The following is a 12,409-nucleotide window of genomic DNA, read 5'->3' on the forward strand; positions in this document are numbered from 1 at the left end:
TAAATGTTTATGTTTCCATCAATTTAAAAGCATTTAATTGCGGCATATATCTATTACAGGGCCCATCCTTACATCTTTTTCAATAAAGATGGCACAACAATGACATTCCACGGATTTAAAGTCGGCCGAGATGGCTCTTTAGTGAGTCCAACTCACCCTGATATTGTAGTTCCTGGCATAATATTGGAAAAACAGCTGCAGACGGCATTAGAAGACAATGGGGCAAAGTTTTCCTATGTAGATCAGGCAAAGCCAAAATTTGATTTTGACAGACTTCCAAGGTATGTTATATTTGTTAAGGTATGTTATATGTTAAATCATATCATGTGAACATGTACTGCACTGCGCATTGGAATTACACTGTACTGTAATAATTACTCATGTGTGTCATTATAGGAAAGAGAAGGTTCGTTACCTGTGCAGAGTCCTAGGTATGTCGGACAGAGCAGCTAATGATCCTGATCCAACATATGAACTGATTACAGATAACGTGACCAAGATGATGGGTATATTACTACGATTCAGGTAGGGTAGACAATTGCATATAGTTAACATATTGTCAGTTGGACAATTCAAGTCTACCTTAGAAGAAATGCTGTCTTTCACAAGTGAAATTTTGCAAGTGTTAATTATTACTCACTAGTGATTACCATATAATCTCTTGAATAGGCATAATTCTTCAAACATTTCAATCTTTCCTGACGCCTAGATTAGAGTCTATTCAAGAGTCTGATGCTTATTGTGGCTAGCGTGAATGGGTAAACTGTGTTTCAACAGTGTTATCACCTTTAAAAAAAAAAAGAGTAAAATTTTCTCCTCAATGCTCAGTTTATTAGTCCCCGTTCGAACGAAGTTCGAAAACGAGGACTTATAATTGGTCTTCGTCCGTCCATACGTCCGTGCATCCATCCGTTCGAAGTCATATTTCAGAATCCTTTGGGCTGATTCTGTTCATTCTTTGCATGTGCCTAGTACTTTATGTGGGACATATGCACATGGTTTAGTGATTTGATTCAAAATGACCGACTGGCAGCCATCTTGTTTTTTGAAAATGTTGTATTTTGCACATGCTTTGTCAGTTTTCATTCAAATTTGGTACATGTTAGGATACATGTCCTCCGACTGACCGTCCATGCATCCATCCGTTCGGAGTCATATTTTAGAATCTTTTGGGACCAATTCCATTCATTTTTTGCATGTGCCTAGTACTTTATGTGGGACGTATACACATGCAGTGTTTAGCAATTCAATTCAAAATGGCCGACTGGCAGCCATCTTGTTTTTTGAAAATAAAACGAGTAAGCGCCTTTCGCATATCTGAGATTGCTTTCTGCCTCTCAGATATGGTTATGGGGATATGGACATTTTACACTAAAAAACTGACGAACTATCCCCCTGCGAGGGGAGTTCTTTTAATTTTATGATCTAGATGGGCAAGTGTAATTCAGATAGATCATCATTGTTTGACACCCCCTCCCATGGGAATTTAAATTAGAGGCATGACAAACATTAAATTGTATTCAACGCATTATTTTAATTGAACTGATATTTATTAAAACTGCAAATTTGAGGACACAGCTTTCACCATATTATTCAACACAAGAGGGCGCTTGACTTGTACAAAGGGTCTATTAGCCACTTTAGTCCAGAACTAACAATACAATTACAAATAGTTGCAATTGTTATATTCCTTATCCCAGAATCTCAAATTCGGTCATTACACATATGTTAACATTGTAAGCCTCATGTAAAGATTTATTTGAGGGCACTATGGCAACAAGCATTCATATTCATGAGATGTATGGTAATGTAATTTAGTGCCTCATTCCGATCCTCAGACTTGCATTTTAGCAAGTGCAATGACATAGACATGCACCTCAATTTGTTTTACTTTCACTTGTGATCTATGTTTTTCTTTGCGAAGGGGTCGTTACACAACAGTGTTCAAATTTGATGTAAATAAACAATCTGTTGTATTTGCCACTTGGGACTCAAGTTTCAAGGACACACTTGCGACAAGCACAAAGAAAACTTTCACAAAGAGAACTTTCAAAAATTTAACAGTCATTTTGACTTGATTTTTTCAAAAACAACTAATTTCTTGATTAAAAAAAAATCATGCTGTTTTCCCATCAAAATCAAAGCCAAAATCAAAAGCCAAATGAATTGTCGTAGACATGTATTCTAATACAATTCTACAATTTGTTTCTGGTGGTAGGAACTGTTTCAATGCATACATTGCTCGGGCTGCTTTATCTGCTAAATTTTGTTTGGCTTCAGTGTAGCAGCCATTTGACTTTATGTTTATACCCAGGTAGTTGTACATGTCTACACAGGTAATATTTTGTTCATTATAATAGAATTTTTCTGTATTTTTTAGTGTTCCTCGTCTGAAAATAACAACTTTTGTTTTTGTCAGATTTACCTGAAGTTTCCATTTATGACAATAAACCTCTAAACTATTTAGTGCATTTTGTAGACCATTTTTTGTTTCAGATATTAACACTAGATCATCTGCATAGTGTAGGGAACTAATTTTACAGTTATTCAATGTAACTGGATCTAATGATTCATCTTCTAGTGAATTATTTAAGTCATTAATAAACAAATTAAAAAGCATTGGGCTAATGACACAACCCTGCCTAACACCCTTGGTCGTTTCAAATATGGGTGTAATTTTATTTTTGAAACGAATGCATGATTTTGTATTTAGATACATATTTTTAATGATGTTATAGATTTTCCCATTTATACCATTATTAAGTAATTTATAGAAAAGCCCCTGTCTCCAGATTTTATCAAATGCTTTTCGAAAGTCTATGAAATATGAATACAATTTTCCCTTTGATTTCAAGTATTTGTTGACAATAGTTTTCAATACAAATATCTGATCTGTAGTACGATATCCCCTACGAAATCCTGCCTGGTTATTATTTATAATGTTATTATCTTCGGTATATTGACTAATTCTAGTGTTAATTATACTACAGAAAGTTTTACCTACACAACTAGATACAGCTATTCCTCTATAATTATCTGGGTCAGTTTTGTCTCCTTTCTTGAAAATATGAGAGATAATACTAATATTCCAAAGATCTGGATAAATACCCGAGTCCAGGATTATATTAAATAGTTTATGTAGGGGCTGAATTAGGAAGTCTGAACTGTATTTAAGTAATTCTGGGCAATAACCATCATATCCTGATGATTTTTTACTCTTTAGTTTTTTAATGGCTAGCCTAATTTCTTTTTCAGATATCTCATTATTTAAATTATAATTTTTAAAATGTTCTTTTTCTTCCATAGCTGAGATGTTACAGATTATCTGTTTTTGAAAAACAGTATTATTATAATCAGTAGCATTATTATTTAATTGTCCATAGAATTCTTTCCATTTTGGTGGAATTGGATTACGGTAGATTGATTTTGAAAGTCATTCATCTTGTCATTGCTGTTTAACTTTTTATAATAATCAACTCATTTCTCTGGTGAGATTGGATTATCCTGATCCTTATTTGAGTCTCTTAAATTGTTAATGATTTTCCAGAATTCTATAGGGTTGTTATTGTTAAGTTGTTTTAATTTGTTAACGATTATATTTTCCTCCTTTTTTCTTTTGTATTTAATCATTTTTTTGAATTTTTTTTTTTTTGCCAAAAAATGTTTCTCTTAGTTTAGTGTCATAAGGGAATTTATTAAGTAGTTTGGCTGTTTCAGATACAACTTTTTTGAGAATTTTACACTCCTTATCAAACCATCTTTTGTTATTCTTTGGTTTAAATTTGTTATTGTTATTTTTATTATTTTTCCTACGAAATACCTGATTAGCTGAACTGGTGACTATTGAGTTAAAATCATCCACTGCTTTATTTATGTCTTTATCTTCATTGTAATTATTATTTAGGAAAGTTTTGATTTTATCTTGAATAGCTTTAGAGGCTAGGGTATCATGATAATTAAACACTGATAGTTTATCCCATATATTACTATTTGGCAGATTATTTAGAGTATTTGTATTTGTACTAATTCTATCTAGTTTAATGTTTTTATCAAGTCTAAGAAGGCAGGAAATCTGGCAGTGGTCTGACATATAAGTAAAATTATGTACTTTAAAGTACAGAAATTTCTCAATGAGTTTAGATCCAGCTATTGCATAATCTACCATGCTAGCTCCGTTGTAATGATAACATGTGAAGTTACCACTACAATCACCTGGTATTCTGCCATTCAGAATTCTAACATCACAAGTTTTACATAGGTCTGTCAAAGTTTTACCCTGCGTATTGGTTATAACATCTCTGTTATTTCGGAATGTATCAGTGATATCATTTTGAAAATAATGTGGCAAGGATGTGAATTCATCACTATTGTCTATAAAGTCAACAAGTCTTCCTGTCCTACTATTAAAATCTCCTAGTATAATAGTGTTTCCAAGTTGAGAATAGTTTGCAATATTATTTTCTAGTCTAGTGAAGAAATCTGGCATGCAGTGTTTTGAATTCATTGGTGGGTGATACACATAGCATAAATAGATATCCTCTTCTAAGTTGAAAAAGTCTTTTTTCAACTTGCACCAAAGCATGTCTTCAGAGTCTACATCTTCAATTTTGATACCTTTCTTGATTTGTTCGTTTATTAGTATTGATAGTCCTCCACCTGGCTGTTTACTTCTTATTATTGAGTGACTGTAGTATCCTGGTATGTTGAGTGTATTCAGAGAGTCCTTGTTCAGCCAGGTTTCCCCAAGACCTATTATATCATGGTTTTCTATGCATTTTATGAAGTCATTATCTTCTATTTTTTGTCTTATACCCTGTACATTCCAATATGATATGGAGATTCCTCGTTTTCCAATCTGTTTATGGTGTTTTGGTTTCATTGTGTAACACATCTTAAGTTCTTTAAGTTCTTAATATGTATAATGTATGTACCAAATTTGAACAAAGTAAAGCATGTGCAGGATACAACATTTTCATAAAACCAAATGGCTGCCAATCAACCATCTTGGTTCAAATCGTTAAACCACTGCATGTCCCACATTAAAGTACTAGGCACATGCAAATAATGAACGAATCCAGTTCAGAGGGTTATGAAATGTAATTTCAGGTGGACGGATCAAAACCGAATTATAAGTGCAAGTTTTGAACTTTGTTCCAACGAGGACTAACAAATATTAGAAATGTACATGTTTAGTCATTGTAAGTGCATTTGTCATGTCATCAGTTTGAATCATACTTATAATATATAATGTGAATTGATGTATACCGGTACTTTCACTCAGGTGATTATCACTGCTGGTGGACATGAACTTGTCTCTGAAAGCAAACTTTGTAGTTTGTTCTGAATGATATCATTATGCGGAATATATTGTGTACTTCGTTTCTGACATCAGAGATTCAGACTGCACCTGTACATCTTCAATCTGCCTTTTTGGGGCAGTGCATTATAGCCTAACATGAATGTGTCTGCTTTCAGTGGTGAGAGTAATTACCCTTGTGTGTTTATATTTTTGTCTGTCTCTCTAATTCAAATTACATGATTCTGTTTCCTTATGTAATATGGCAGATGTGACACACCAGTGGTAATTATGGGAGAGACTGGATGTGGAAAAACAAGACTTGTTAAATACCTTTGTGCACTGATGGGTGGTAGGAAGAGACCGCGAAACTTCATGGTTATGAAAGTATGTTCGCCATGTTAAAACTATATAGAAATCGAAAACATTAAAAGTTTGGAGCTTTGCAGTTTGTTATTGTATCCTTTATTCCATTATAATTATACACAGGTTCACGGCGGTACAACTTCCAATAATATTGTTGAGAAAGTGAAAGAAGCAGAGAAGCTTGCTGAAGAAAATGAAGGCAATTTTGGAATTGATACTGTATTATTCTTTGACGAAGCCAACACAACTGATGCCCTTGGCGTCATTAAAGAGATAATGACAGACTCTACACTAGAAGGACGCCCTCTTTCCACTAAGAGCCTTAAGTTTGTTGCAGCTTGCAACCCTTATAGAAAACACACTGAAGAAGCGATTAAAACACTTGAAGCTGCTGGCTTAGGATTTAGAGTGCATGCAGATGATTCAGAGGAAAAAATGGGTATGAATTACATTTATTTGAAATATAATCAATTTGTGTTTACAATATGGTATTGATTATATGTTAGTTTTGACATATGATTCATCTTCTCTAGAAGCAATAATTGGTTAGCTCCATCTCATAATGACCAGGACATTGTTCTTGAAAACAAGAACTACTACAATGTGTGAATCTCTGTCTCATACAGGTACAATTCCAATGCGACATCTTGTATACCGTGTGCAACAGTTGCCACCACGACTTATGTCATTTGTGTGGGACTTTGGACAACTTAGTGATGAAGTTGAACAAGCATACATAGCGAGTATCGTAAAAAACAATGTAAGTAATATATCATTTCTACATTTACTTCCAATTTATATCTATCATAAATAGTTTAGTTGTACATAATATTAGAAGGTTATTTTGCCCAGCTGCTTATTGTATGAGACAATTATTATATTTATGCATTTATTATATTTATTATTATATTTATGCATGATGTATTATATGTATTACAGCTTATGAATAGCATTAACAGAGACAAATCAATGATTGCTATTGAGAGATTCCTCTTAATCACAGTGCTGTCAGCCTCACAACGTTTCATGAGAAGTGAAAACGTGAGTAGTTTTCTTACATGTTAATGTGTGTGTTGTTAGTGAGTGGATAATTGAGTGGGTGAGTCGGTGAGTGAGTCGGTGGGTGAGTCGGTGGGTGAGTCGGTGAGTGAGTCGGTGGGTGAGTCGGTGAGTGAGTCGGTGAGTGAGTGCCAAGTTCCTTTATGCGCAGCCTAACATGACATATTAATCCAATCTCAATGTTTCCAGGACGAGTGTAGATTTGTTAGTCTTAGAGATATTGAACGTACAGTGATTGTTTATAAATGGTTTGTTGAGCATTACGAACTGTTTGCATCTGAAATGTATAGAAAGGAACAAGAACAACGCAATGTACCGGTATTTACAACTTTCATGGGTCGTCAACATAAGGTTAGTAATCATTATACTACTGCATGGTAGTTTATGAACAAGAACTATTATGCCATTTTAAACTGTAGTTTAACTGCTTTATAGTCTTGGTTTGTACTAGTCCAAATTATAGCTATTGCTATGGATTGTTCAACTCATGTTGACTAAACTCATTTAATGAAACACAGTACATAATTTATAACATGTGCACCCCCATTTATTCGATTCAGTTTAGTGCCCTTCTGCTGTTCTGGCATGCCTGATGACTAGGATGATTTCAATTAACTTGATGGTGTAATTGTACACTGTGTACTCTGCCAAATGACACATGAACTCCAATTTATCAATCATTGTTTAACAATAAAAGCTCTATTGGTACTGGGGGGGGGGGGTAATTTCCCAAATTTGGCAACACAATTAATAACATTTGTAATACTTAATTTTCAAAGATAAATACAAAGATAAGAAGATGTATAATACTTGCGTTGGGAGTGTGTTATCATGCATGTCTGACTAACCGACTCAAATACAGAGAACACATTGCCAAATCTCTTGAAGATAAACATTTATTACCAGAAGGACAACTAACTATACAAAAGGAAATATCGTGGTATGTAACTGAGTGTATAATAAATAAGTGTCTAACGTAATACAAGTTTCTTTATTTTACATTGCATTATTTTAAATATATTAATTTGTTTTGTTATTTAATCAAAGGTTCATATTTCTATGAAAAGTTGCATATAATCCACAGATAATTTGGATTTGTATGATATAGTTTGCTGCTGTTATACACATTGAACAAATGTGTACATGTATGGTCTATAATCATATGTAATTTTGTATTTTATCAGGTGTCAAGACATATTTGTGGACTCAATCAAATTGAACCCTAATATAGCACGAAATGAGGCATTGAAGGAAAATGTGTTTATGATAACAGTTTGTCTACAATTAAAAATTCCTATATTTGTCGTTGGAAAACCTGGAAGCTCCAAATCACTTGCAAAGACAATTGTAGATAACAATATGAAGGGGAAGAGTTCATCTTCTAACCTATTCCGAAAAATGAAAGGGGTGCGTATCAGCTAAAGTTTTGTCGGTTGTTTGTCTAATTTATATTGTGACAGTAACATTATCAGTCACATGATCATTTCCATCACAATTTTCTTCATTAGGCACAGATGTGGTCTTGTCAATGCAGCCAGCATTCAACTCCAGAAAATATTATAGAGACTTTCGATCATTGCGCTGCTTTCCAGAAACAGCAATGCCAAGATGACAACCCAACAGGTGGTGATCAGGATGAAAATATGGGTGTTGTTGTGCTTGATGAGGTCGGCCTGGCTGAAGATTCTCCTCTTATGCCATTGAAGGTGTGTATTGGTATAACTTTTGTTAATTCATGATTAGTAGATGCTAGCTTATGGGCGAGGTGAAAAATTAATTTTATTTTATCTTTTTTACCTTGCCCGTACCATCAAAGATGGAAGGGAAAGGTATATTAAGGGAAAAATTGTGTCTGGCGTTGTCGTTGTTTAATAATTGTTATTGTGTGCATAATAACTTTACTAATTCTATTCTAAACTTCATCAAACTTGGTCACCTTATTCATCAGTATAAAGTCTTCCCTGAGTTTGAACAACAGATGTCCTGTATGAAAATATCATGCAAAAATTGAGAAAATCTGATAAAATATTTTGACTGTTTCTACTTGACTAATCACTGGTGATACACATCAAAGGTCACTGATCTCAGTGGAAATATGCATTGTTGTATGTGTTCAATGAAGCAAATCATTTATCTTGTAATAATTTCCTTGGTAATGTATCCCCCAAATCCCATGGGAATACTATACTGGGTTTCAAAACCAACTCATGGAGAGATTTTTTGCACAGTCTGATACACATTTGCAAACCTACCAATAAAATCTTTACAGAAAACAAGATGTCAGAAAATCAATATAAGCACTCCTATGAACTGGGTGCCAAACTTTGATCAAGATCTGAAGCTAATAGAAAATCTGTTTAGTTCAAAGTTATCAAATCAAAAACAATACATAAAAAATACATTAAAAGCAAAACGTTTCATCCACATTTTGAAAAGAAAATTGTTCTAAAATATATGTATTCGGTATTTGACAAACAGTTCATTCGACAAATGAAAACTCACAGGAATATGTTTCAGCTATTAGAACAGAATAATAGAGTTTTTATAATACTAGTTTAAAAACGCACTTCAAAAACAAAGATTGCAGTGTTTGAAGATGTAGATTCTCAGGAGGCAACAGTACTGTTGACTTCTCCCTCCACTGGACACCAACTAACTATTTAAGTTGATTTGCATACAAAGCAGAGCTTGCAACATGAAAGCTATTCATAGAGGGTGTTTTTGTTTGTTTTTCATATAATACAGTAGTCACACAATGAGGCAGTTCATATTTGTCTCAGTGAATCATTAATTTTTGACAGACACCTGTACAAAATACTTGGACAAAAGCCAGCTAAGATTTTCTGTTATCTTGCATGTTTATGAATCTATTCACGTCTAAATGCAGCACTGTTTTTCTGCGATGAGGCATTTGTTTTTATACTAAAATATCTGAATTACTTTGAATAAAGCTGAAAATTATGTCCCTTAAAACAAATAAGGCACCAATGTTTTTGTAAGATATTTACGTCTTTTAAAGACATTCGGTAGACTGGTTCCCCACTGTTGGTTCACCCCCAAAACTTGTTTGTATTCAAAATTAATTATGACAATGCATATTTATATTGAAACAAACTATTATAAAGGGAATTATATTATATAACAAAGGGAAAGGTCACCATAGTTCAACTATGTTTTTGTTTGGTTATATAGGTAGAAGAACATAAAAATATGATATAATCACCTAAATCAATCAAAAATATTTTTTTTTAAATCTTTGCATAAAAATAGGCTAGGAGTTGGATAATAATTTTTTTTTTCTGAAAATGATTTTTAGCTCCACTGTCGACTTTGTCGATCGGAGCTTATCATATGAGTGATTGTTCGTCCGTCGTCCGTGTCAATGTTTTACTTTTTCGACTTCTTCTTGAAAACTACAAGCCTAAATGCTTTGATACTTGGTGTATATGTACCTTGGGTAGACCTCTCTTAGGTTTGTTCATTTCATGTTGATATCTTTAATTCTCTAATTTTGGTGAATATTTTTGTCATTTTTGGTAAAAACTGATATTTTCGACTTCTTGTTAAAAACCGCAAGTGCAATTGCTTTGATATTACATATATAGGTACTACATGTGGACCTCTCTCAGATTTGTTCATTTCGTGATGATATCTTCAATTCTCTAATTTTGGTGAATATTTTTGTCATTTTTGGTAAAAACTGATATTTTCGACTTCTTGTTAAAAACCGCAAGTGCAATTGCTTTGATATTACATATATAGGTACTACATGTGGACCTCTCTCAGATTTGTTCATTTTGTAATGATATCTTTAATTCTCTAATTTTGGTGAATATTTTTGTCATTTTTGGTAAAAAGTGATATTTTCGACTTCTTGTAAAAAACCGCAAGTGCAAATGCTTTGATGTTACATATATAGGTACTACATGTGGACCTCTCTCAGATTTGTTCATTTTGTAATGATATCTTTAATTCTCTATTTTTGGTGAATATTTTTGTCATTTTTTGGTGAAAAGTGATATTTTTGACTTCTTGTTAAAAACCGCAAGTCCAATTGCTTTGATACTACATATATAGGTACTACATGTGGACCTCTCTCAGATTTGTTTATTTCGTGATGATATCTTCAATTCTCTAATTTTAGTGAATATTTTTGTCATTTTTGGTAAAAAGTGATATTTTTGACTTCTTGTTAAAAACCGCAAGTGCAATTGCTTTGATATTACATCTATAGGTACTACATGTGGACCTCTCTCAGATTTGTTAATTTTGTAATGATATCTTTAATTCTTTAATTTTGGTGAATATTTTTGTCATTTTTGGTAAAAACTGATATTTTCGACTTCTTGTTAAAAACCGCAAGTCTGATTGCTTTGATATTACATATATAGGTACTACATGTGGACCTCTCTCAGATTTGTTCATTTTGTGATGATATCTTCAATTCTCTAATTTTGGTGAATATTTTTGTCATTTTTGGTAAAAAGTGATATTTTCGACTTCTTGTTGAAAACTGTAAGTCTGATTGCTTTGATATTACATATATAGGTACTACATGTGGACCTCTCTCAGATTTGTTCGTTTTGTGATGATGTCTTCAATTCTCTAATTAATTTATTTTGGTGAATATTTTTGTAATTTTTGGTAAAAAGTGATATTTTCGACTTCTTGTTAAAAACTGTAAGTCCGATTGCTTTGATACTATTCATATTGTTCATTTTCTAATGATGTCTTCAGTTCTTTAATTGAAATGTGCATTGCTAACAGCGGAGCTATCTCAGCCGATAGGCTGCTTGTTTTTTATAATCAAATTATGAATTTAATTTTTAGCTCCGCTGTCGATGAAATCGAGCAGAGCTCATAGTATTACTGATTGTCCATCGGCGTCTTCGCCATCGTCAACTTTACATTTTCGACTTCTTCTTACAAACCACAAACTGTATAGCTGTGAAACTTTCTAGGAAGGTATCTTGAGTGGTTCTTTCTCAGATTTGTTCAATTGTCTTATTTATAGCGAATATTTTTGGCATTTTTGGTAAAAAATGCTATTTTCGACTTCTTGAAAACAGCTAGCCCAATATGCTTTGATACTTGGTATGTACCGGTAGGTACCTTTGGTGGACCTCTCTAAGATTTGTTTATTTCGTGATGATATCTTCATTTCTCTAATTTTGATGAATATTTTTGTCATTTTGGGTAAAAAATTATATTTTCGACTTCTCATTGAAAACTGCTTGTCCAATTGCTTTGATATTGTATATGTAGGTATATCATGTGGACCCTCTGTCAGATTTGTTGATTTTGTGACAATATCTTCAATTCTCTAATTTTGATGAAAAGTGATATTTTCGACTTCTTGTTAAAAACCACAAGTCCGATTACTTTGATATTACATATATAGGTACCACATGTGGACCTCTCTCAAATTTGTTCATTTTGTTATTATATCTTTATTCTCTAATTTTTGTGAATATTTTTGTAATTTTTGTGAAAAAGTGATATTTTAGACTTTTTGTTAAAAACCACAAGTACGATTGCTTTGATATTACATATATAGGTACTACCAGTACATGTGGACCTCTATCAAATTTGTTCATTTTGTGATGATATCTTTAATTAGCTCCGCTGTCGACTTTGTCGAGCGGAGCTTATCATATGAGTGATTGTCCGTCGTCGTCGTCCGCGTCA

The 12,409-nt window shown here is 33.0% G+C and overlaps 1 protein-coding gene across 1 annotated transcript in view; it reads left to right on the top strand.

The window, feature by feature from the left end:
* Positions 1-12,409, top strand: part of LOC102800793 (E3 ubiquitin-protein ligase rnf213-alpha-like) — a 116,229-nt gene that overhangs the window by 81,510 nt on the left and 22,310 nt on the right. The window contains exons 44-53 of the mRNA XM_085505831.1: positions 60-281; positions 397-525; positions 5,566-5,683; positions 5,786-6,101; positions 6,289-6,422; positions 6,602-6,703; positions 6,911-7,072; positions 7,501-7,661; positions 7,906-8,128; positions 8,230-8,427. Coding sequence (XP_085361957.1) covers positions 60-281; positions 397-525; positions 5,566-5,683; positions 5,786-6,101; positions 6,289-6,422; positions 6,602-6,703; positions 6,911-7,072; positions 7,501-7,661; positions 7,906-8,128; positions 8,230-8,427 — 1,765 coding nt within the window. The remainder of the gene's footprint in view (positions 1-59; positions 282-396; positions 526-5,565; positions 5,684-5,785; positions 6,102-6,288; positions 6,423-6,601; positions 6,704-6,910; positions 7,073-7,500; positions 7,662-7,905; positions 8,129-8,229; positions 8,428-12,409) is intronic.

This window comes from Saccoglossus kowalevskii, chromosome 2 (genome assembly GCF_978046115.1).
Source record: "Saccoglossus kowalevskii chromosome 2, keSacKowa6.1, whole genome shotgun sequence".
Classification (NCBI taxonomy): domain Eukaryota; kingdom Metazoa; phylum Hemichordata; class Enteropneusta; family Harrimaniidae; genus Saccoglossus; species Saccoglossus kowalevskii.